The sequence below is a fragment of the Cheilinus undulatus genome, linkage group 17 (genome assembly GCF_018320785.1).
Source record: "Cheilinus undulatus linkage group 17, ASM1832078v1, whole genome shotgun sequence".
Classification (NCBI taxonomy): Eukaryota; Metazoa; Chordata; class Actinopteri; order Labriformes; family Labridae; genus Cheilinus; species Cheilinus undulatus.
Genome location: NC_054881.1, coordinates 40,775,781 through 40,801,593, shown reverse-complemented (window position 1 = coordinate 40,801,593; position 25,813 = coordinate 40,775,781). Strand labels below are relative to the sequence as shown.

Genomic DNA, 25,813 nt, shown 5'->3' with positions numbered 1-25,813 from the left:
CTGAGTTCTTACCAATACCACCATCAAGACTTTGTTTTTTGATAGAAAGACAAATGATGACCTGTTTTTATCCGTGTTTATCTGTGCTCATGTCTGATGAAGGGATAGGGCTTGAAATTTCACATATGTGGTGGTAATGTTCACAAAACAACCTTCAGAGCAGCTTCTGGTGTGTCATTTTCCTCCATGTCTTACTACTTCTAAATGCTTCTCCTTCCATGTGTTTGTTTACACCATGATCAAAGCCCCACTTTTTACTCAGTGATGTTTTTTAGACTCTGATATATTTATTTCCCCCTCCGACCTTGTCTCTTAAAGGTCAGGACCATCTCACCGTGAAGAAACACAGCTGATGCAGTCTTCCTTCTGCGGCCCTGTGCACTTCAGACACGTTGCATCACACGCGTGGCACTCCCCGTTAGCGTCCTGGTACTCTCCTGATAGACACACAGCAAAGACACACAACGCTGACTGAGAAATAAAGAACTATCTGAGGCAGAGAGGTGGGCTTAATGCTGAATGCCAAAGATGACTCAGAATAAAGACAATAGCACATATCACATCTAAATATACACTCAGAACAGCCCTTATGTTCTCATTTAAAGGGAGCAGATGTTCTGCATGTACCATTAAATCATGATTAATTGCATATTGAAGTTAACCCCATACAGATGAATGAGTCATGAATCAAAACACATCTTTAAGCCCCCTACACCTCCAATAAGATCATAATAAAAACTGATGGATACATGCTGTGCACAGATTATCCACCAGAGGACAGAAATTCTGCCCCACCAGACCTTTGTGCAGCACGACAACAATGACCACCCTCAATCAGAGATACAAAAGGGATTTTTTTGGTCATATTTTTGCCAATTTTGAAGGCTTACAGAATCAAACTAATTCTAAAATTTCCAAAAGGATGTTTACTGGATTGACAACATGTATTTCCTTCATTCTGGGGCTTTGTTTTACATTAAAATCGTATAGAAATGTCTGAATGAAACACAACATAAAAATGTGAGGATTATGCAGGAAACATGAAGTATATGAAGTGAAATTTTCAAATATTTTTTGGCATGTAATGCCCGACTTTCTCCATAAAGCAATGCAATATCTTCTGTATACTGAGCTGAATTACTTAAAGCAACAGTACGTGTAACTTTTTGACAAAATTCTCTTGTAAGAAGTTTGTACAGCTTTACAGCACTGGTTCTTACACCTGATTGGTTGCAGCCTGATGCTACAGTCTAGAACTCAGACCGTTTGCAAAAAAAAACAAAACTGTAAATTTTGCTCAGGTTCCTCCCATTTCTCTGGGTCTTTGCTGAGATGTTTCTACCACTTGGTTGGAGTCCATCAGTGATAAATTAAACTGACTGGACATGATTTGGAAAGGCGCACAGCTATCTACAGAAGGCCTCATAGCTGACAATGTATATCAGAGCAAAAAACAAGCCATGAGGTCGAAGGAACTGCCTGCAGAGCTCAGAGACAGATTGCTGGCAGGCACAGACCTGGGGAAGGCTACAAAAACATTTCTGCTGCACTGAATGTTTCCAAAAGCAAAGCAGCCTCCATGATTCTCAAACGGAGGAAGTTTGGCACAACCAGGACTCTTCTAAGAGCCTGTTGCACAGCCAAACTGACAAGTGGGCGGAGAAGGGCGTTAAGAGAATCCTATTTCATCAATTTTTCTGCCCACTTTGCATCCGTTAACTCATAATTTACCACTTTTTGCTTTCTGTTTCCTCTATTAACCCGAATTTGTCCCTATTAACCCCCTTTAACCACTTTTATATCAATTTATGGTCATTTTCTGCTGATTTTTTCCTCTTTTAAAATCCATATTTTCTCACCATTTTGCAAAATAAAATATATTTTTGCCACTATCTGACTATTTTTTGCCTCTATTCACTCATTTTTACCTATTGTATATCTACATTTTGCCACCTGTTGTTCCCATTTTTGCCACTTTTGAAGCATTTTGCCACTGTTTAAACAGTCTTCACCACTTTCTTTGCTTTCACTTTCAAACCTTTTTCACCATCTTTTTTTCCCCCAATTTTTAAGCCATTTTTGCAACTCCCCACACATTTAATGCTCCAGTTAACTTATTTTTGAAAGTTGTATATTCACATTTCTGCTGCTTTTCAACACTCTGCACCACTTTTTTTCTGCCAGTTATTGCCTCCGCAGACCAATTAATTCTGCTATTAACCACATTTTATTACTTAATGCCAATTTTAACCATATTTCATTATTTGCTCTGTTAATATTTTTGCCACTTCAAACTTATTTGCCACTTCTAACCTCTTTTCACCACTTTTCTTGCTTGTTTTTACAATTTTTAAGCCTTTTTTTTTGCAATTTTCTTCCTAGTTTTTTGCATCTGTAAACCCATTTTTCCCACTTTTAACCTATTTGACCTGTTTAATATTCACATTTTGCCACTTTTGAAGCCATTTTGCAGTTTTTTTAAACACTGTTCAACACTTTCTTTTGCCAGTTGTTGACTCTGATAAATCTTTTTTTCCACTATCAATCCCTTTTAACCACTTGTTTTGTTCAATTTTTGCCAATTTAAACAAGTTTTTCCACTTTAAACAACTTTTCACCACTTTTTCTGCCTGTTCTTACAGTTTTTAAGCAATTTTTGAAACTTTCTGCCTAGTTTTCTTGCTTTTGTTAACCCATTTTTGCCAGTTTTATCCCATTTTTATTCCATTTTGAAAAAGGGGTTAACATTTTTAAGAACTTTATATAATACAGCATAAATAAATTAATAAATAATTTGTAGCTTTGATAAGAGAGTGGTTGTTATTCAGGTGAAAAAACAGAATATCACAGTTATCACAGCCAAAAATTTACAAAGGATCCTGAGTTTGCTGACGTCCATGGGCCCCCACATTTGGAAAGCTCTCTCCCTTTATCTCCCCTCACGGGCGGCCCTGCTCATAAATTGATATGCACTGATCTATTTATTTTCCTCCTCTCTTCAGAAGGCTGAATAATGACTCCAGATTAAATTACATAACGATGTAGACCTTATAAAGAAGTAAAAAAGCCAAAACTGAAGTGTTAAAACTGAATTATATGTATCTGGCAGCAGTGAGCCAACATGTCATGGAGTCAGAGGATGGTTGACTGACCGTCTGTGCACTCAGTGTTAACAACACACGCTCCCTCCTGCAGGCTGTGACCGCTGGAACAGCTGCTGCAGTTCCCCCGGCTCGGCCCGGTACAGGTGAGACAGCTGGCATCGCACCTGAGGAGGAGGGAATGCAGACTGAGTGCACAAACACATACATACTGACCACAAACAACACGCACAGCAGGGAAAAACAACTACACACACACAGAGGCATGAAAAGATGCACAAACATACAGAAGGCAAACACCAGAATGCAGCCTGCCATCAGCAGATAAACAAACCACCCACACCTGAACACACACCAGCGAGCTCACCTCCTACATGTCCTGTGCCCGCTAGCCGTCTCTGGGCTCGGCTCGGCGGCGTAGAACCCAGCGCTGCAGGAGGACACGCACCTCCACTCCTCCATCAGGTAACCCTCTGCACAACGGTCGCACGCTTTGACACCTGCACCTGGAGTTAACACCAAGCAAAGGACAAAAGAGTGATGCAAAAACCCTCTTTATGTTGTTCTTATGGCAACATTTACAGTCTCTCACCTGCACAGGTAGCACAGGCCTGGTGGCAGGGCTTGCATGCGCCTTCCTGTCTGTCATGGTAGAATCCAGCACCACAGCTCAGCTGGCACCGGTTCCCCTGCAGACTGTGGAGAGGGCGAAGAGAGCATGTGGCACTGTGACACACGCAGCCAATCATATGACACCGTCATGATGACTCACAACGAGTTTCCAACCCACAACACACCATCACAAGTACTTGTTGAACTGAGTCAGTAAACCCCGGAAACTTCTAACTCAACAATAAGGTGAATGTTTCTATTTAAACTGTCTCTGGAAAGGGAAGTTAAACAAAGAGAGTTAAAGATCTAATTACTATGATGCTGTGAGCACAGACTGAATCAGTATTCAGAGCCAGGACAGCAGCAGTGTTTACCGAGCAGTTAATTCAAGCTTCATCAGAGAGTTTGTTTCACCTTGTGTCTGGTTTGCATTCGGTGCAGATGCTGTACGAGGTGCACTTCAAGCAGTTTTCGCTGCACTTCCTGCACATATTTGCATCTGTGGGGAAATCAAACAATAAACACTGAATACACATCAGAGCGATTAATCAATCTCACTCACACAGCCCTCAACCACAGTTACCTCAACTGACTATTCATTAGCAAGCCCATGTGCAGCTGTTTTCACACAGAGAGCTGGGCGTGCATTAAGGTTTGGTCACTCTCTTTGCTACTGTAGGTATAAATACAAAGAACATGACAAAAGACATGGATAAAAAAAGATAAGGGTAGTTCTATCAGACTATCAGGCTTTGTTTGGAGATACGCTTCCTGCACACCTACTTTGAATTGTAAAGCTTTCCTGAGTCTGTCTTCTGTATAAAAGACAAAACTGGAACTACAACCTGGTGGTTACAGGTGCATCTAAAACACTAGAATATCATGAAAAAGCTCATTTTCTCCTGTAATTTACTTCCAAAAGTCAAACTTCCACATATTCTAGAGTCATCCATATAAAGTAAGGGTGTAAAGGTTTGTGTATTTGTACCGTACCGATTCGGTACGGGCCTCTCAGTACGGTACAGATGTGTTCCGAACGGATACATGTGGAGCGAAGCTCATGCACAGACGGAAAACTAGAGAACAACTCACTGTCACACTGTCCTGGCAACCACACAACCACAGCAAACGCCAGCAACAGCCTGAATATTCCCAGATAAAAGTGTCCTGTTTAGGAACACTTTGTTTCCCAGTTAAAATACAACAGTGGACAAAGACAACAACAGTAGCTGACATTATTCAGCAGGTGTCGTTCACAGCACGTCGTCCAGCAGACCAATCAAAGTATTTGAAAAAGCACCACTTGAACAAGAACGTCACTTTAACGAGGAGGAAAAACAAAAAGTCTCACCAGCCAGTTATAGATTTCCATAATTTTAGCTCTTTTTATTACAACAGTGGTGCTCTGGTTTTGTGGATAAAAGTAATTCTAAATGCGTACCCTCAACTGTCAGCCTCGGGGGAGGGGGAGAAAGGACTCCATCATGTCTGCAGCTGCGTCATAGGTAAAGTTATCCTCAGATTTCACACGGCTCTAACCTCTTTATCCGCCTAGATGGGCTGTGAAAAGTTCTCCCAAATTTTGTAGTAGGTCCCATTGGTAAAAAAAAAGTAATCCAGTGCTGAAGTCCATGGTGAAATCGGCAGAATAGATGCTAATTTGCATACTTATGAAGCTAACTTACAGTTGTATGATGATGTGTTCAAGTTGGCTGGAAATTTTAGTGTTTAAAGAACAGGTATAAATATGTCAATATATCAAGTAAAATAACCTAGTAATTTAAATGTATTTATTTATTAATATTTTCATTAATTGAAGACCTGTTGGAAGAAAGTTGCAACATTATTCATAATTTAAATGAAATTTATTCAGCCTATCTATTTTCATATAATTATATTACAAAAAATATATTGTTTATTCGCTTTAATTCCCGTACTGAAAACGTACCGAAACATGACTTCAAAACCAAGGTATGTACCGAACCAAAATTTTTCCGTACCGTTACCCTCCTAATGTAAAGTGAATATTCCCAGGCTTTTTTTGTTTTAATCTTGATGATTACAGCTCAGAAAAATAAAAAATAACAATCTATAAATATTAGAATATTGTGGAAGAGTCCAATTTCGTGCCAGTTATTTCTCTCGTTCTTGTTCAGTGCACACAACCATAACCATGGGGATGACTGCTGACTTTACAGATTGTCCTAAAGACAAGACATAAATTGATCACAAATTTAAAAGCAGCTGTCTGCTGCAAACTCAATAATAATTACATTTTCAGGGATTTATTGCATTTGCAGGAAAGGAAAAATCACTGTCTCTCAAAAACCTAAACAATTTCCCACAATTGTAATGTGACCATGGCAAATGAGAGTTGTAGTCATTGTTTGTTGTGGCCTTTTCACAACTACTAGTTAGGTTAAAGGGAACATACTATGCAAAACACACTTTTTCAGGCTGTTCTTCAAAATATGTGCCCAGAAAACTCAGAACACCCCACCACCCCCCTTTCACAAATGTGCACTGAAACAAGCTGCTCTCTGATCTTCCCCTCATGATGTCATTTGGGGAGTAAGCTCCGTCCCCAGGTTCAGTTGGCCCTCCCTGCTTGGGAGAAAGTTCCACCCTCATCTCCTGATCCTCCTATCAGCTGGCAGCTGAGATGCTGGATAGCTCAGCTGCCAGCATCAGGAGGAGATCATGACGTTTGTTGGCAGTTATTTATTTAGACTCCCTTACAGATTAGGCTTCACTTCAAACTGGCAGCATTTTAAAATAATTTATCTTGCTTAATACCGACATTATTCATCCATCCATTTATTTTCTATACCGCTTATCCCTGTACTGGTTGCCATCAATCACAGGGCTGACCTAGAGAGACAGACAACCAGTTACGCTCACATTCACACCTACGGTGTAGAGTGCTCAGTTGGTCTTTTTGGTGCTGGGATGAAGCTGGAGTACCCAGAGAGAAGCCATGCATGCAAGGAGAGAACATGCAAACTCCATACAGAAAGGCCCTGACCGGGAAATGAACCAGGAACCTTCTTGCTGTGAGGCAACAGTGCTATCCCCTGCGCCGCCGTGCAGCCTGCCTGATATTATTCAAACAGGAAATAGTATATTGATGTTTTTTTTGGCACCTATTACTTTATTAAAAACACTAACCGTGGTCTAGGTAGTAGCCGTCTCCACAGATGGCTGTGCAGGTGTTCGTCCCCTCTGTTAGGTGGTGACCAGCCTGACAGGACATGCACTGATCACTGCGACTCCCGGTGCAGCTCTCACAGGAGGAGTAGCACCTCTTACAACGCCGCCGGTCGCCCCAGAATCCCCTGGGACACTCGGACATGCACATCCTATTACACAGTCACGGACCGCAGCACATAGAGGACAAGAGGTGTTACTCTCCAAATGAGCAGTAGAAGAGGACGTGACATTCTGGGTCCACTTCTGACAAATCTTAGTCTACAGGCATTAAGAATTTTACACACTTTATCACCACAACGGCTAGAAAGAGCTGATGTGTCCTTTTTTATATTTACATTAGCCATATGTTCTGCAGAGAGGACTGATAAATATTCTGTACACTGCACTCAGGCTGCGCTCTGCTGTGTAAACATGCTAACCTTGTGTTGTTCTTGAACTTTAGAAAAAAGTGTAAACACGTGACACACTGCTGCGGGCTGGGCCCCTCACAGCCGTCGTCACTGCATTCTGGGTCGCAGGGTCCTGGAAGGGCAAATACTCACATGGTCACTGCACCATCACACAGAAGCTGTTCACACTGATATCGTGCTTTATTTACAGTAAAAACCTCCTGACATCTGCTGTAAATCTGCATTTAGCTGCTGTGTGAGAGGCCTGAGCAGGAAGAAGGGGCAGCCTGTTACCAACTGAGCTCATGACTCACCGCTGTACTCCTCAGTGAGGTCACTATCCATCGGTATCTCGGCTGATCTGGCTCGCTCACGATGCACAGGATACGGATGCTCTGCGGTGCCATAAATCACCAGCAACCACTGCTTTAACATCCCTGTGAAACACGGAGGAAACAGAGATGAGGGTAAGAGGGCTGTCCCTCGAGGCCCCGTGCTGTATTCTAGAGCTGGTGTGGATGAACCTTAATGTATGTTGGATAATACTGAGATGGCAAAAAGAGGAAGGGTAGACCTGGTTCAGTGCTGTGTCTCTTCTCAGAGGGAGTATCCTGGATATTTAGAATCCACTCTCCTGCTGCCTGCTCCCCCCAGCAGTGAGTCGTCATGAATTCCCAGTTCTGAAATCCCTCCTCAGAGTAGTCATGAGGCCTAAACATAAACATTACATACATATGATACCATTACTAATATTACAACTTCAAATTCTTTGAACCAGGGCTGAAAAGAGGTGGAAGAAGTCATCAGAAGGCATAGTTGAATGTGACATATCATAGATCAGGCACCAGAGTAGAGTTATTTGTGTCCTTCCAAAGCCGTGACAGGAGAGGCCAGGTGAGTGGTCGGTACTATAAAAATGACTCCCATTATGACATCAGAAGGACCAGAGGGGGAAAAGGACACTCAGCTCCAAAAAATTTGCAGTTAATTTGGTTTAACTTTATCTCAGTAAAAATAAAATTACTGGTCGATAAATTCAATCACAAAAGTAAAAACAAAAAAAGTTATTTAAAGTTTACTCAAAGTACAGCAGAAGTAGGCCATTACAGTGACTCTGTGACTGTTCAGTGTCATCAGAGTGACTCTGTAACTGTTGAGTGGTGATCAGAGTGACTGTGAACGTTTAGTGGTCATCAGAGTGACTCTGTGACTGCTGAGTGGTCATCAGAGTGACTCTGTGAATGTTGAGTGTCATCAGAGTGACTCTGTGAATGTTGAGTGTCATCAGAGTGACTCTGTGAATGTTGAGTGTCATCAGAGTGACTGTGAATGTTGAGTGTCATCAGAGTGACTCTGTGACTGCTGAGTGGTCATCAGAGTGACTCTGTGAATGTTGAGTGTCATCAGAGTGACTCTGTGAATGTTGAGTGTCATCAGAGTGACTCTGTGAATGTTGAGTGTCATCAGAGTGACTCTGTGAATGTTGAGTGTCATCAGAGTGACTCTGTGAATGTTGAGTGTCATCAGAGTGACTGTGAATGTTGAGTGTCATCAGAGTGACTCTGTGACTGCTGAGTGGTCATCAGAGTGACTCTGTGAATGTTGAGTGTCATCAGAGTGACTCTGTGAATGTTGAGTGTCATCAGAGTGACTCTGTGAATGTTGAGTGTCATCAGAGTGACTCTGTGAATGTTGAGTGTCATCAGAGTGACTCTGTGACTGTTGAGTGTCATCAGAGTGACCTTGTGAATGTTGAGTGGTCATCAGAGTAACTGTGTGACTGTTGAGTGGTCATCAGAGTAACTGTGTGACTGTTGAGTGGTCATCAGAGTAACTGTGTGACTGTTGAGTGGTCATCAGAGTAACTGTGTGACTGTTGAGTGGTCATCAGAGTAACTGTGTGACTGTTGAGTGGTCATCAGAGTGACTCTGTGTCTGTTTAGTGGCCATCAGAGTGACCCTGTGACTGTTGAGTGGTCATCAGAGTAACTGTGTGACTGTTGAGTGGTCATCAGAGTAACTGTGTGACTGTTGAGTGGTCATCAGAGTGACTCTGTGTCTGTTTAGTGGCCATCAGAGTGACCCTGTGACTGCTGAGTGGCCATCAGAGTGACTGTGAATGTTGAGTGTCATCAGAGTGACTCTGTGACTGTTGAGTGTCATCAGAGTGACCTTGTGAATGTTGAGTGGTCATCAGAGTAACTGTGTGACTGTTGAGTGGTCATCAGAGTAACTGTGTGACTGTTGAGTGGTCATCAGAGTGACTCTGTGTCTGTTTAGTGGCCATCAGAGTGACCCTGTGACTGTTGAGCGGTCATCAGAGTTACTCTTTGACTGCTTAGTGGTCATAAGAGTGACTCTGTGACTGTTGAGTGGTCATCAGAGTGACTGTGACTTTTTAGCAGTCATTAGAGTTACTCTTTGATTGTTAAGTAGTCATTAGAGTGACTCTGTGAGTGGTACAATGCTGTTTGATGCAGCTGCCCCACTCTCTCTTCCCATTTTTTTCTGTCTCTCTTAATCTGTCCTGTCTAGATAAAGGCAAAAAGCCTCTAAAAAAGGGAAAACATTGCTGACACAAGTAAACTGGCTTATTTTCAGCTTGAGGCTAGCCCATGAACTTGTGCCAAAAAGCTATATACACCTCTTGTGAGAGAACTGTTAAAATGCACAAAAAGTAGGTAAGTGGGGCACTCTGGAAACGGATAGACAAAGTTGTTGTACTCTTGGATTAACTTTGCAACTACTTTTTTATTCTAAGGTAGAAAAGTAGCATATTATTGCTTTAAGTTGCAAAATCATCATTAATTTGAGTCCCTTTTAGCTAGCTTGTGGTGTATTTTTATCATTGCAGAGTTGGCTGAAAGTTGCACTGCATGTAGCTGAAAATTGCCAGAAAGTAATTTTGCCAGAAACTTGCCTGGATAGCACTTCCCTCATCCCCTGTGATTTTCCGGCACAGTTTGCCAAAACCCACATTTCCCCCTGAACGACACAAAGTGCCAAACGGAAGAATTTAACACTGTGGAGTAAAATTATGTGCTCTGAATAAAAAATTGATTACTGTTTGCAGAAAATGTACAGCTTAGGGAGTATGGAAATATAATAGTTTTATTCACTCTGTCAATGCTTGAACATTTCTCTTAGTTACCTGTTAGCTAGCAGCTGCGACACACTGCCTGAAGGTGAGGTGAGCGTAATGGAAAGGTCACCGCGATGCCTGTGAGTGATGGTAACACGGACGACAACATGCTCCACATAAACGACGTGATGCTGGGAATCGCCGGAGCAGCCTGTAGTCTCATACACAGACGTCAGCACCAAGCCAGGATGAATTGTTCTGATATGAGACGGAGAAAGAGAGAGAATAAAGAGACACGAGTGAGCAGCAGAGATGAGAGATGGAGGCAGGAGCAGCAGAGAAAGTAACGAGGAAAGGAGCAGTAAAGAAAAAGCGACTCATTAAAGTGTGCAGGAATCAGCGTGAGAGAGAGCCACGTAAGAAGTGAGACAGAAATAGATAAAGGGTGATGAAAGGAGGAGGAATCAAGGGAAGCCCTGACTCAAAGCGGAGATCTCTGCCAGCGCGGGTGGTGTGATACCTGCTTGGCTGGGCGGGGGCCTCCTCCACACACTCGTGCTGCGAAGGGACTTGTTTCCAACGCTCGGCCTCCTTCACCATGCCCTCAGCATCCAGCAGGCCGAAGCCGTAGAGGTGGCTCACTGACTCACACAGACACGTACACAGCGCATTAGTTGGGGCATAAAAGGCTGCGTAGCTTATAAAAGACATCGCACACTCCTGGGACTTTGGAGGCGTTTATTACTGTTCTGCTCCCAGTGTCTCATTAGTTTGTGTGCTTGCTGTTTGATAGTTTCCCTAAAACGAGCTGAGAGAACATTTACCAAAATATGCTTATCACGCTAAACTCATCTGCTTTATCAGAACTTTTCGGACGTGTATCAAAAGACATCATGTAGTTATTCATTTTCTCCAAACTATAATTCAGCGCTGAATTAAAAAAAAGGAAAAAGTCCAAAGGGATTACCCTTATATCCCGCTCCATTAACGTGCCAGTCTGGAGCAGCCAGAAGATGAGCTTTTGATGTCCGGACAATAATATGCTGCACATCCCTCCAGGTTAGCAAGGGGCTGAGATAAGGTCAAAGAGATAAAAACATCATACTCTCATCTCCAGGTCATAACTGTTAACGGTGCTTGCATGTATGGATTGAGTGCGTGGGAGAAATGCTTACTTGGCCTCCAAAGTGAGAGCGATGATTCCTGCAGCCACGGAGGAGGAGAGAGAGGACGCAGATTTAGCCTCGCTGCAACTCTGATGTGGGCCCAACGTTACCTGGCAAGAACACCAAATAGGTGCTTTAACATATTAGATCACTGAGGCAGATCAAAAGAGACAGTGAATTTGTAGTATGTTTGCAGCAATGTGGCTGAATAGTTCAAAACACTGCAGTTATTTCATCCATATTATGCAGGTGCATCTCAAAAAATGAGGATACCATGTAAAAGATTTACTTAAAAAAAAGTTGAAACCTTTTATAAATTATAGATTTATCTCATACAAAGTCAAATATTCCAATACTTTTTTGTTTTAATCCTGGCAATTACAGCAAAAATCAAAATCCACCACCTCAAAATATTAGAATATTATGAAAAAGGGCTGAACGATTTGCAAAAAAAAATCTTATTACCCCTCTCCCCCCAATTTTACTATCGCAATTGGATATGTAATCATTATCAGGTTCCTCATCTTGTGTATTTTTCAACCAATTCATAATTCTATATTATAGCCTACATTCAGTCAAGAACACACTCATCCTACATTTAACCCTTTACCTAAAAGGTAAGTCTAAAAATAGCGATTTGGACGTATTTTGTTATTATGGCTGGAAAATAGTCAGGAAAGTCTGAGAGCTTTGGTCCCTTTTCCCAGGAGTACTTGAACTTGACTTTTCAACATCTGGTTAATGATTATTGCACATTATATGGAATTGTCAGCAGTTTAAAAGAAGAAAAACACAAAAATGGATTTGTTTTTCATGGCTTTTATGAGAAGAAATTCTGAGAGGGACTTTGCTTTTTTTAGGATGCCCTTTATTCATAACATATTTACAAATACTGTAAGCGATTTTATAATATCCAGAATGTCTTTTATAGGAGAGACCCTTTTTACTTTAGCAGTCCATTTATTCTGTAATAAATGTATTGTGTGAAAGCTGAGGAACCCTACTTTTTAATCTTTTTTATTACTCTGTGTGAATTAACACATCCGATCCACTTCAAAAAGCCCAAAAATTTTAATTAAAGAGCAAATTAAACATTTGTTACCAGCTAGTTTGAAGAGAGAGACCACCCACTGAGACAAGACATGTAAAGTAGAACTGTGCTAATTAGCAAGGCATTAATCAAGCTAAGGGGTTTTGGATGTTCTGTAAGAATCAGCAGAGTTTTTCCAGGTATTCATGATTGTGTTGTTGGCATTTTGTCAGCTGTGCTAACAAAGAGGTTCTGAAAAGAGAAAAGACCAGCAGAAAACCCCTCACTAAGCCTGAGGCCACAGGAGCAGCTCTCAGAGTTCCCCGTGTTTCCTCTAATGAGCCGCCCACTCTGCTCACCCGTGACTCCTGCAAATTACATGAAGGGAGAGAACCACAGATTCTACCGTATTCTGCCCTCTGACTTCAGAGCAACATTAATCTGAGCAGAGATTTCATTCAAATAGACAAAGACGTGTTTGTCTAGGTAAATAAAGAGGGGGAGTCGACATGCATGGTCTACTTTTTCACCTGCTGCATTGTCAAAAAAAAAACCTTTTCACCCACAGAGAACGTAATTACATACCCTATAATTACGGTGTTCCTTCCCTGGTGTGTTGCCAAGCAAAACACAACCACTGCTGCCAGTCACGGAGCAAAATAAAGTAGAGGAGTGCGATTAGGTATTCTATAGGAGGATATCTCTGGTGACTTTGTGGAGCTTGTGATTTGGCTATATTCTCTATGCTGGCATGCTACTGTAGGTCTCCTGAGACCCCATGCAGCTCCTCCAATAGCTTTTGCTACAATCAACTCACTATTATTTCTAAAAATGTTCTGCTCTGCTAGTGCATAAAAAAACAAACAAACAAAAAAAAACAATTCAACATATGATCATAAAAATCTCACCGACTGTTCTTTAGAGTTTTCTTATTTGGTCGTTAGCTAAGAATAAAATATAAGACCACTTTTGCATACATTTGGGGGCTGATATGACAGGACAAAATCCTTAATTTTGCACTTATTATGTGCACCAAATTATGCCTAATTTAGAAATACACAAAAATACATAATTATAAATTGTATTTTATTTAATTTCAATCACTCCAGTGCCTTTACCTTATCAAAAACATGAACAAAGACATGATTTAAATATGGCAAACTATAATATCAGTCATGCACTGTGAGAACATAAATTCTGAAAGTATTCAGACCACCTTTCTTTTTTCCATTTTAGTGATATTGTTGCCTGATGCTACAGCAGAAAAATAATCATTTCTATTCTCATCAATCTACACTCAGTGCCCCATCATGACAAAGTGGAAAAATTTTTTTAGAAATTTTTGCAAATATATATAAAAAAAGAAATATCCCATTGACATGAGTATTAAGACCCTTTACTCAGCACTTAGTTGAAGCACTTCTGGCAGCAGTTACAGCCTCGAGTCCCTCTGAATAAGACACAACAAGCTTTGCACACCTAAATTGGGTGATTTTCTGCCATTCTCCTTCAGAAATCCTCTCAACCCCAGTCAGGTTTGATGGACAGCCATTTTCCTGTTTCTCCAGAGATGCTGGAAAGGGTTAACCTGGCATGCCAGATGGATTTATTTCACACATCCATCTGGTAAACCTCTCATAGCCAGCATTTGGAAAAGGGCAGAGCCTTTGAAATAAAACCTTGGATGGTGATTGGGTGACCGTTCTGTCTGTCACATCTTTACGGGCCAATCAGAGCAACAAAACACATGACGCAGCCGCTACCGAGGTGCACTGCTACTGAGGACTAAACTCCATAGAGAGCTGCATAACGCAAACCATGGCAACTACACACACGTCAGTACACAACTTTTGTAGTTTTAGAAAAGAAAGTAACTCACTGATGTTCTTTGTTCTTTTAACGAAGAAATGTCGTCAAGTTCTGATAAAACTGGCGCTTTAGCAGCATTCACGCTAAGCTTTTCCGCCATAATTGCACCGGCCTCTTGTTGCTGCTTGAATATGTCATGACTCTGCTGTGCCTGAAAGCACTGCCCCTCATCGCTGATTGGTCCTGTCACTTTCTAACTGGGCTCAAACAGTTCAGATGGGAGCTTTGCAAGATGGATTCATCAGAAAGAAACACTGAAACAGGTGAATCCATCTGCTTTGCGAGGTTAGGAGAGGGTTCTGTCTGGACCACTATAGTGCATTCACAGAGTTGTCCCTAAGCCACTCCTGTGTTGTCCTGGCTCTGTGCTTAGGGTCATTGTCATGTCTTTTTCTCAACCCTGATCAACCTTCCAGTCCATGCTGCTGAAAAACACCCCCACAGCATGATGCTGCCACCACCATGCTTCACTGTTGGGATGGTATTGGGCAGGTGATGAACGGACCTTGAGACATAATGTTTAGAATTAAGATTAAACAGTTCAATCTTGGTTTCATCAAAACAGAGAATCTTGTTTCTCACAGTCTGAGTCCTTCAAGTGCTTTTTTACAAAATCCAAGTCGGCTTTCATGTGTTGCACTCAGGAGAGGCTTCTGTTCAGTCACTGTGCCATAAAGCCCAGATTAGTGGAGGGCTGCAGTGATGGATGTCCTTCTGGAACGCTGTCCAATCTCCAGACTAGTGTGAATTTTGTCGACTAAAGCTATGACTAAAAATGTTCGTCTACAGCCTTTTTTCCATGAAAAAGAATAGACTAAGACCAGCCAAAGATAGATCTTTGATGACTAAAACTGACAAAAAGTTAGTTTAGTTTTCGTCAAGATGACTAAAACTAGCCTAAGATATAATTTAGTTTTCGTCAGACATTCAAAATCTGTGATATTTCTCGACTGTGGGAAAATCAGTCACAATACGACGTGTCTGCAGCTCTTTTACCTCTCAGCTGTAGAAAGCAGGGACGCCAGGTTTCACAGGGTGCAGAGAACACACTACCATGATTTGGTAACAGAGTTAGGTGAGAGAACAAATGCTTGGACTGAAAGTAAAGACTGAAATGTTTTTAAAATTTCTGTCATCTGAAATCAGACTAAAACTATTTCAGTGGCAATTTACTGATCAAGAAGGCCACTGAAGGGAACTTGAACTCCTGGTTGTGCCAAACCACTTCCATTAGAGAATTATGGAAACGTCTTCCTCAGATCTGTGCCTGTCAACAATCCAGTCTCTGAGCTCTGCAGCTCCTCTGACCTCATGGCTTGGTTTTTGCTCTGGATCATTGTCAGCTGTGAGGCCTTCTATAAAGAGGTGTGTGCCTTTCCAAATATTCTTCAGTCAATTTAATTTACCGCAGGTGGACTCCAATTAAGGTGTAGAAACATCTCAGCAAGCTGATTTACAGTGTTTTTGCATGGGTCTAATAACCACTTTTCTTTTATTTTTTTCTTTCTTTTTTTTTCTTTTTAGAGATTTATTTTTGGGCATTTTTGTGCCATTATTAGGTAAAGGAGGACAGTGGATAGAGTTGGAAACAGGGTCAAGAGTGGGGGAGAGACATGCGGTAAAGGGCCTCAGGCCGGATTCGAACCCGGGCCACCCGCGTACATGGGAGTGCCTTTAACCACTAGGCCGCCTGCTCCCCACCACTTTACATTTTCAATAAGTGTGTAAAAATATTAAAAATTCTGTTTTTACATTGTCATTATAGAGTACTGAGTGTGGATTAATGAGAATAAAAATGATTATTTTTATTGTAGCATCAGGCTGCAACATCAGAAAAAGTTAAGAACATGAATACTTTCTGAATGCACCAGTATAAACTGTTAATAAATTATTGTGTGATGTCAAGGTTGGCTGTATCCATTATTTAAACCGTCTATGCTTCAAACTGGCTTATTTCACCTATTTCTGTGTCTTGTGAATTTAAAAGTTGCACTTCTACTAGGAAGAAAGTTCAAAGGCAGAATGTCTGGGGCATATTTGCTTGATTGACAGATGTCTCAGCCCATCAAACTCAACTGCAGAAGTTGTCGCATGCTTGCCCCGAACGCCAACCCCCCCTCCAGCTTTCCCTTTCATTTTCCAAATGTGTGTTTTATGTCTTTCAGCAGGGAAGATGTTGCAAAATCCCCTGGAGCATAACCTAAATTGCAGATGTCATCATAAAAAATTATGTAAAAGTGATTTTCAGATTTGCTGTTAAAATAATTTTATCAAAAGGGAAAATAACATTTTTGCAAATGTAACAGAAATGCTGTTCCAGCCTCTAAGCTCCAAGGAGAGTGGCTTATATGTTTTGAGACTTGAAGGCAACAAAACTAATATCAAAACAAGCAAGCTAACGCCTTTATTGTATAATCTGTTTTGCTCTGCTGTTAAAGCAAAGCGAGGTTTGTCGTTCTAGCTGTTTTTGAATGGACAGACTTGAATAGCAAGGCATTTATTTTTTAATCTGTACTTTCATATGAAGTGTTTGGGACATACAAATGTAGATTTTATAATACTGTATTTCGATTACCATTTAAACAATCACACAGAATCTCTCTGTCTTCCTCACTGTTACACTCACCATCTCCTCCATCTCCCCTCCACCGTACGCTGCTGCCAGGGTGGAGGAGCATCGCTCCAGGTAATCTGGCCGGCTTCCACCCTGAGCGCTGCTGCTGACGGAGATGGTGAAAATGCTGCTGCTGTATCCGTCACAGGAACAGTGGTCACCTCTTCCCCCTCCGTTTCCAGACGCCCAGACAAAAACAGAGCCTCTCCCATGCCGGCCCTAGGATTAATTGGGAAAGCAGACAGAGATGATTTATTTATTCATGGTGTTTACACAATGATAAGGAGGAAAATAAAAAGCCCTTGAAGTAAATAAACAGCCGCAGGTAAGACTGGGACAGGCAGCCCACACTCCTCTTTCTCTCACACATTCTCTCACATTTTTGATGCCATTCAGTAAAGCCAGACGAGTCAGGGGCCCCGGTCCTTCCAAGGTGGCCCCATCATCCTGTGGCCCCCAGTTAGCTAAGTATATATCGATATGCTGTGGTTTGAAGCTCAGGGACTGGGCCTCCACAATGTCTGTCACATCTCCATCCAGCATGCGGATGCCTACAAGTTATGGGGAAGAGAAGATTAAAAACAAGGAAGTTTGAATCCCAATCACACGTATTTTGTCCTCCAGAAGTCTTTCACTCTGGTTTCTTGCCATCACAAGGACTCACCGCCTATGCGTGCATGGAAAGACACTCCAACTGTGCACTGAGAGTTATTTGCAGCTGCTGCAACTGTCCCTGCGCACTGAGTCCCATGGCTTTCGGAGAAAGGAGGAGAACATCAGAACATGAGGTTAGTTGCATATTCATGAGGAAAAGACGGGCTATTTCCGTTACATCAAACCAGGAAAAAAAAAGCTGAATTCAGACCGGATAATCTGCATATCCATATATGCATATAATTACCGGAAGAAAGAAGAGCATGCATTAATTAAAGTTAAAATTGTGATAAGGAGGGAAAAAACAGGTGCTATCTAGAAAAGAGAGAAGTACTTACTAGTTGGAATAATTTGGAGAAGGATCCTGGTCTTGGTTATTCACGTCATAACTGGCAAGAGGGTCCTGGAGCCGACAGATGTAAGGGAGCAGCACATGTTAGACCGACTATTTCCCCTGACACCAGGCGTAGGGTTGGAAGCTAACTATTTCAGCTGAATTCTCATTGACTCTAATCCGTCTGTCTGTTTCTCACTGCCTCAATTAACCATGTTTAAAATTTCAGTGTTTCTATCGTCTTTTATTTCTGTTCATTCTCAATAAACAGCAAAACTGGATTATTTCCTGCAAAGACATTAATACCAAATGTTGCGTTTGAATAACACTTGCATGTGCAAAGGTTTAAATCAGTAAGCTTCCCTCTATAAACAATTTTAAAGGATTATTAATCAAGTAATACTCTAACATAGTGCACACTCGCTACTTGTGCACGAGTCAGACGTGCACAGCTGGAGCATGCACAGCTGGAGCGTGCACAGAAACAGCACTGATGCACTGATTCTCCATGGACAGAGAGGAGCTTTAAAGCAGGAAGAGAGAGTGCAGGTGTGTGTTTATCATCCAGTGTATAAGCCTTTTCCCTCTGCAAACTGATTCCTCACCTTTCACTGCCGACATGTTAGTGTTGCTGTGTTGTCATGCGAAAGACATGGAAAGCCGTTGGACAGCGTGTAAACACTAGGGGTGTAAATCACCCGTTTCATTATGATACAATACGATATTTCGGATTACAGGCTGTCACACCTTATTGAGCATTGAGCATTGTTATTCACTGTATAGTGCACTCATTCTTTCCCATAATGCATTGTGAATAGTAGTGGACAACCATTGCTCATAAAGCCAAGCAATATTTACCATAATGCATCGCGGTTGCTGCTGTCAAACATGATGGACGAAGGGTTAGGGTAGGGGAGGTCTGCACTGTTACCACGTTACACCAGGAGATGGTGGACATGAGTAACTTCAATCCCAGCAGCATTTGTGGGTGTGTTTCTTTTCAAAGTTTTGGAGTTTATAGAGTTTGAAAGATGCACGCCCGGTCAAGTAAATGAGTCAGAGCGTAACAGAGAGAAAGACAGCTAACTGTAGCGAGAATACTCACAATGCTGGGAGGAATAGAGAAATATTCACCCTCTGCCATGACTTCCAGTCGTCCAGTGAGACCATGGGTGAGACTGTCAGTGCGTCTGTTAGCACCAGCAGGCAATGCTTCCACCATGACAGTCCACCCGTAGTGAAGCCAATATTTTGCCTCACCGCATGTCCAACCCACCAGGGAGGGAGTAATCAGCGAATGCCGTGGTGGGGGGCACATGGGGACAGATCCAGGAATTTTTTAAAGGATTCTTTACTATTGGGAGGTAGGGCTAACGGCCGAGGTCTGCGCTCTCTGAGTGCTTTTCTAGTTTTAATATGTGAATTTAAAATATTAAACATTTTAAGTACCAATTATTTTGTTTTATTCATGTAGTCTGATGACTCTAAAGCAGTGGGTTTCAACTGGTTGAGTAATGGGACCCACCATCAACTCCTCAAGGAGAGTTACAACCCAAATTTTGGAGATTTATTTTAGTCAATCAGATGTATTTATTAAAAAATAGCAGAACTTGGGCCTCGGACATTAAAAAAGGTGTAACAAAACAATGAAACAGGACAAAACATGCAATTTGGCACATATTTTTTCCCAGTCACACTTCCACAACCCACTGAGAAGGGCTTCACGACCCACTTTTGGGTCCCGACCCACCAGTTGAGAACCGCTGCTCTAAAGCTCCAATATGGATGTTTTCTGCAACCCTTTATAATCATGATCAAAATTTTAGGCTGAAATCCATCCGCTTATGGCCGGCTTGTGGGTGTAAATGTCGAGCCCTGGTTGGAATCATTCCTGGTTAGCAATTAGCCAATTCTGTTAGCAAGGCATGTATTTGTCTGCCATCACAGAGTAGAACTATCAAAAGGTGTGGCAGGAATTCAGGCATTTCATTGCTAACAATCACATTAGCCTGACAGAGACTAAATGCTTACAGTAACTGTTGTCTGACTGAAGCTTTAAAGTTAATAAACTAATTATAAAATAACAAATTACTTAATAAAAAAACTGAAATTCCCTTGGTTCCTGCAGAACTTTTAGCTTAAAGCCAATGAGCTTGAATGTTATCTGCACCGCAGCTCCCCACTCTGAGCGTGATGTCAGAGGAAAATGGTCGCCATGTGAATATGATGAATAAGACGCCAGCAGCTATCTGTCTCTGTTTCATCAGACGAATCACAAAGAGCATTATTCACCAGTCCACAAGACAGTTAAGTGGATCAGACGTTTAATGTCCATTCCAATACTCTTGGCCGGCCTTTCAAAACCTTTTGGCCCAAAAGCTTTGCCTGCAATATCTATCTCAGCTCTGCACTCTTACTCTAAGAGCTCTGCCAAATTGCTTATGATTAATGTCCCCTTCTCGAGAACAGCGTCCCATCCCAGGGCACTTACATAATTTGGCTTCAGATCCGGATGCTCTCTCTCAATGCCATCATCTAGGACAGACACCACCACACCCTTTCCAGTGTACCCCCTCCTCCAGGCCCCTGCGATGTTCATACCAGACTGGCAGCCTTTGGATCCTCCGCTGCAGTGCTGAGGAGCAAACAGTGGGACAGCAAATTTAGCCCTCAGGAGTAAGGAATAAATCAGGGTCTATTTTAGGCTTGAGGTTTGTGTGTCTGTGTTTCAAAATTTAGCTTAGTAAAGGAAAAAAATAAAACAGGCTCACAATGTACCACAGGCTGCTCCACACCGAGTTATTGCTGTGCTGAGTCTGTGTGCGACTGGACTCAGGACGAACTTTGGTATAGTATCCGGTCTTAATGTCACTGGAGGGGATGTGACCGACCATTGGGGTCCTTTTCACTCTTTGTAGGACCACCTGCTGTTGGAGCCATTCCACCTAAAGAAAGAAACACAGAGTAATCATGATCCTCAGAGAATGCACAGTGCCCTTAAAAGGTGGTGGTGAGTGTGCCCTTAATGCTTCCAATCAACTCTTTCTGTAACAAGTATCTTGTCTACATGAGTCTGCACACTAACACTGTGGCCAAGGCAGGGCTTAGTTAAAAGGTCAGCTGAACTCTGACGATGCTCTGTTGGGTCTTGTTTAAGCAGGAAGTCAGTCTGTAGAGTGAGATCACTAAAAAAAAACCTTAAAGTACAAGCATTTGGGGTATTGTTTTTGCCAAGAAGTCTTCTCTCATAAATCATAAAAGGACTCTTTTTTTTTTTTTTTTTTTACTGGACCATTTTTCATTATTTTCAAGAGTCTTAAAAAGAACTCAGGGGATCAAATAAAGAAGAGAACAAAACAGTTGGATATCACCGAAAACAACATAGACTCTGGCTTTTAGTGTTCTAAGTGATACTGGGCATTTTCTTGTGACTTATTTGCCCCTTGAGGTTTCAGATGAAGTCATATTGTGAGTGCATGAGTTTTTACCCCCTTGGATGGTTTTATAAATCAATCATAGTCCATGGTATTTTTGACCCCCCCCCCCAAAAAAAAACTTATTAATGTCAAAGTGAAAACAGATTTCTACAAAGCAATGTCAATTACTAAAACCTAAGGTAAAACAAGTGACTGCATAAATATTCACCCCTTTCAAGTCAGTATTTAGTAGAGTCACCTTTGGCTGCAATCACAGCATTGAGTCTGTGTGGATAGGTCTTAATCAGGCTCAAACATCTGGACTTTGCAGTTTCAAGCTCCGTCAGGTTGTACACAGATTGGGTGTGAACAGCCTTTTTCAAGTCTAGCCATAGATTCTCTATTGGATTGAGGTCTGGGCTTTGACTCGGCCACTGTTGATTTTATTCTATTTTTTTTAAAGATTCATTTTTGGGCTTTGTGCCTTTATTAGATAGAGGAAGGACAGCGGATAGACTCAAAAACAGGGCAGAGATCGTGAGAGACATGCGATAAAGGATCACAGGCCGGATTCAGACCCAGGCCACCTGCGTACATGGTGAGTGCTTTTAACCACTCGACCATCTGCATGTCCCCGCCACTGCTGATTTTAAACCATGTCTGTTTAGCTTTCCCTGTTAGTTTTGGGTCATCATCTTGCAGGAAAAGAAACCTTCTCCCAAGTTGTAGTTCTCTTGCAGTCTGAATAAGATTCTTTTATTTTGCCACATTCATTTTACCTTCTATCTTTACGAGCTTTCCAGGGTCAGCTGCCGAGAAGCATCCCCACAGCATGATGCTGCCACCACTGTGCTTCACAGTGGGGATGGTGTGTTCAGGGGGGCAAAAAAGCCCCACTTTGGTATCATCAGACCACTCGACCATGGAGTCTCCCACGTGCCTTTGGTGAACTCTAGTCCAGATTGAATCTGAGTTTTCCTCAACAGTGTCTTTCTCTTTGCCACTCTCCCATAAAGCTCTGACTGGTGAAGAACCCGGCCAACAGTTGTTGTCTGCAGAGTCTCTCCCATCACTCAGTTTGTGAGGATGGTCTGATCTAGGCAGATTTACTCATGTGTCATATTCCTTCATTTCTTCATGATGGATTTAACTGACCTCTGGGGATGTCCAGTGCATTTGATTTGTTTTTACCCATCCCCTGACTTATACTTTTCAATAACCTTTTGTCTGAGTTGCTTGGAGTGTTCTTTTGTCTTCATGGTGTCATGGTAGCCAGAAAAATGGATTAACCAGTGACTGGACCTTCCAGACACACAGGTGTCTTTATACTACAATCACTCAAGACTCATTTATTGCACTAGCACCAATCATCTGGACCTCTGTTGAATTAGGTCAGTCACTTTAAAGAGGGTGAATATGTTATGCAGGTGCTTATTTTATATTACATATTTTAGTAAAAATCTGTTTCCACTTTGATGTTTATTTATATTTTTTGTCAAAGAAGCCAAATTATATTCACCAAAATTGATTTATAAAATCAGCAAAAGGATAAAACATCCATAGGGGTGAATGCTTTTGTCAGACACTGTAGGTAAATGTCGGAGTCTCTGTGTTTGTATCTGGATGTAGGGAGGTGACGTGATGCTGATTAATAATCCAGCACAGTCTCCCACTTCTCCTCATATCCCATTACTATACCTTGGTCTCCTTGGCGATGCTAACAGTCACCTCATCATTAGACACTGCAGACCTCGCCGCCGTCTCATGGTGGTGAAATCTATAATAACCCCTCAGCTCTCCGATCTGGTGAAACAGAAACAAATCCTCTAAATTAATTTGTTTTCAGGCGTGATGCTCATCCTGCTCTGTCTATGTACTAAACAGCTGTTAAATTTTTAAACTGGCTTTGGTGTCTTTCATTAAGGTGGCTACCTTACACCTGTGATAGTTTTTCAGGCGATGGCAACCCGAGCCACAAGACTGGAGCCACAGCCGCTCATGTGTGCGTCTGATAAATGTCACAGGTGGGACATACCCTGGATGGACAAGTATAAATTATGCTCCTAATTGAATCCCTGTTGGCCTGGTTGTAAAATTTTCTTTTGACCTTGGCTATATTTTTTTGTTTCAAGGGGTATTTCCTGGTTCATAACACTTGTAGAGAAACATGGACTTAAGACCTGCAACTTTCATTACAGCACCTTTCTCAGGGGAGCACTTGGGTTGCATTTTATGGTCCTGGGCTCTATATCTCACCCTTTTTATTTATTTGCTTTATTATTTATCGATCTTAGGTTTTATTTGCTCATTCTGTGGGTGTACTGACATGTCCGGTCTGATTGATTTCAGTCTGTTTTTATTTCTGTACATGATCGCTGGAGAATAATTTGCAGCCCTTATTAAAATGACAATAAAAGAGCTGGATCTCGGTTCTTGTGGGTTTTACTGTTTGGATAATTAATATTATATGGTCAAGGTAAGAATAACGAAATGGAAGTAAAAGCTGAGAGAAGAAAATTAGATTTTTTGGCAGGCTTTGTCTCATTCTCACATCCACCACCATCAGACAGGATTGTAATGCAGATGAGGAGCTGCCCCTTTTTTAATAAGAAAAAACTTCTCCAGGTCTCCTCAAAAGTAGAAATATCCAGTCCTTATGACGAAGCTTTAATTTCAACCTGACTTTACAGCAGCACAGGGGCACATTATTCCTGTCTCTAACAGCTAAGTTTATTACTTTTTAAGAGATATCACTACAGCAGCTTTGACAGCATTTCACTGCCAGATATAACCCACGTTTCCTTCAAAAACGAAAAGTACTTTGCATGCAGAGAAATGCCAGAACAATGACATTTTCTGCACTTAATCACACACCCTTTAGGCTAACACATGTTTGCAATAATTTTTTGTAATAATGCATATTTGTAAATTATTTTAAATTTATTTTTTTAAACAGGATGAATCCTGCCTATGAAGTTAAGCTTTTCATAGGCTTGAATAGATGTACCACCAGATAGATAAATTAAAATATACTTGACCCAAACTCACCTGTCCCATATTGGTAAATCCATACTTTCCTGCTATCCTGTCGACAGACTCGTTGTCAGCCTTTATTCTTATCGCCCAGTCGTTTGTGAAAATCGTTGCATGACAAAAATGGATGAGCGCCCACATCCACTGCGGGTAAAATCGCACCATCGCCGCGGATGAAGACGCTTCCCTTTAATTAGACGGCGCCCAGGTGCTCCAGTTCAGTCTGATCTCCGGCTGACAGTGTTTCTCATAGCGGGAAATCAACTGTCATAAAGCCCCGGGTTTCATCAGATGTAGGGCAGAAGCGGAAGGATGTTTGTCTGCTGAAGTTGTCAAGACTTGACTCTCCTCCACCGGGGAACAGTCAGCTATCAGGTTACTGCTTCAACATGGGCGCCAGGGATCACCTGCGGACCGTTCATTACACCTGTGGCTACAGCCTGGTATGTACTTCCGGTACAGCTTCCTTATGATTGAAATCTTATTAGGAAAAAATTAAACATGTTTTCTTATTTAGTGGCAGGTTTGAGGAGGTGGACAATGTTGTTAAGAAGAAGCAAAAGCAGAGGAAGGTAAGCAGACGACTAAATAAATAAAATAGGGCTTACTTTTATTTTTACATGGGAGCTAGCTCAGATTTTCTAGCTAGCAAAGCTAAATTCAAGAATTGAATGGTCGATTTCACGAATTCAAAAGTGGCCTACTTTGATATGTTTTCCCCATTTCATTTAGCTTTTAATGTACTCTTATACATACTATATTTAGGGGGATTCAACTTTGTTGCTTTTGTTATTTACAAAATTGTGAAAATTCTCAAAACATCCTCCCCAAGTATGATGATTATAAATTTGGCTTTCTTTAGAGAAAACTAAGATTCAAGGGATCCTCAGACATTTTTTAAGTTTGTTTGTAAAAGGCAGTTGTTCTTAACCGGCTGATTGCAAGAAACTACGATGGGGTCACCAGATGCCTTCAAAAAAACAAACATTTTTAAATGACCAGCATCCCTGATTTTTGGGGACAGTTCCTATTTTACAACATCTGTTCCCAGCTTCTGCCGTCCCTAATTTTTATATATAATAAATTTGAAAAAACAGCTTCTTCTTGTTAAAGGCCACATATTTTACTAACCTGACAATACTAAACCTTCAATACTAAACGTTTGGGAAAGGGCAGAGGACTTGAAAAATCGATTGGACGCTCTGTCTGTCACATCTTTACGGGCCAATCAGAGCAACAAAACATGAGATGAAGCTGCGACCGAGGTGCGCGTGTGCAGCTACCGAGGAATATCGCGAAGCAT

At 41.5% G+C, this 25,813-nt stretch overlaps 1 protein-coding gene across 1 annotated transcript in view; it reads right to left on the bottom strand.

Annotated features, from left to right (window-relative positions):
- The window catches only part of pcsk5a (proprotein convertase subtilisin/kexin type 5a), a 57,711-nt gene extending 31,898 nt beyond the window's left edge, over positions 1–25,813 (bottom strand). Inside the window, exons 1-22 of the mRNA XM_041810338.1 lie at positions 25,794–25,813; positions 24,526–24,697; positions 23,176–23,280; positions 20,833–21,006; positions 20,553–20,696; positions 18,066–18,130; positions 17,738–17,826; positions 17,452–17,624; positions 17,086–17,292; positions 11,570–11,670; positions 11,362–11,465; positions 10,915–11,035; positions 10,464–10,652; positions 7,887–8,023; positions 7,627–7,749; positions 7,343–7,445; positions 6,882–7,072; positions 4,128–4,212; positions 3,694–3,797; positions 3,469–3,607; positions 3,153–3,268; positions 335–437 (exon numbers count right to left, since the gene is read on the bottom strand). Of these exons, the coding sequence (XP_041666272.1) occupies positions 335–437; positions 3,153–3,268; positions 3,469–3,607; positions 3,694–3,797; positions 4,128–4,212; positions 6,882–7,072; positions 7,343–7,445; positions 7,627–7,749; positions 7,887–8,023; positions 10,464–10,652; positions 10,915–11,035; positions 11,362–11,465; positions 11,570–11,670; positions 17,086–17,292; positions 17,452–17,624; positions 17,738–17,826; positions 18,066–18,130; positions 20,553–20,696; positions 20,833–21,006; positions 23,176–23,280; positions 24,526–24,697; positions 25,794–25,813 (2,765 nt within the window). The remainder of the gene's footprint in view (positions 1–334; positions 438–3,152; positions 3,269–3,468; positions 3,608–3,693; positions 3,798–4,127; positions 4,213–6,881; positions 7,073–7,342; positions 7,446–7,626; positions 7,750–7,886; positions 8,024–10,463; positions 10,653–10,914; positions 11,036–11,361; positions 11,466–11,569; positions 11,671–17,085; positions 17,293–17,451; positions 17,625–17,737; positions 17,827–18,065; positions 18,131–20,552; positions 20,697–20,832; positions 21,007–23,175; positions 23,281–24,525; positions 24,698–25,793) is intronic.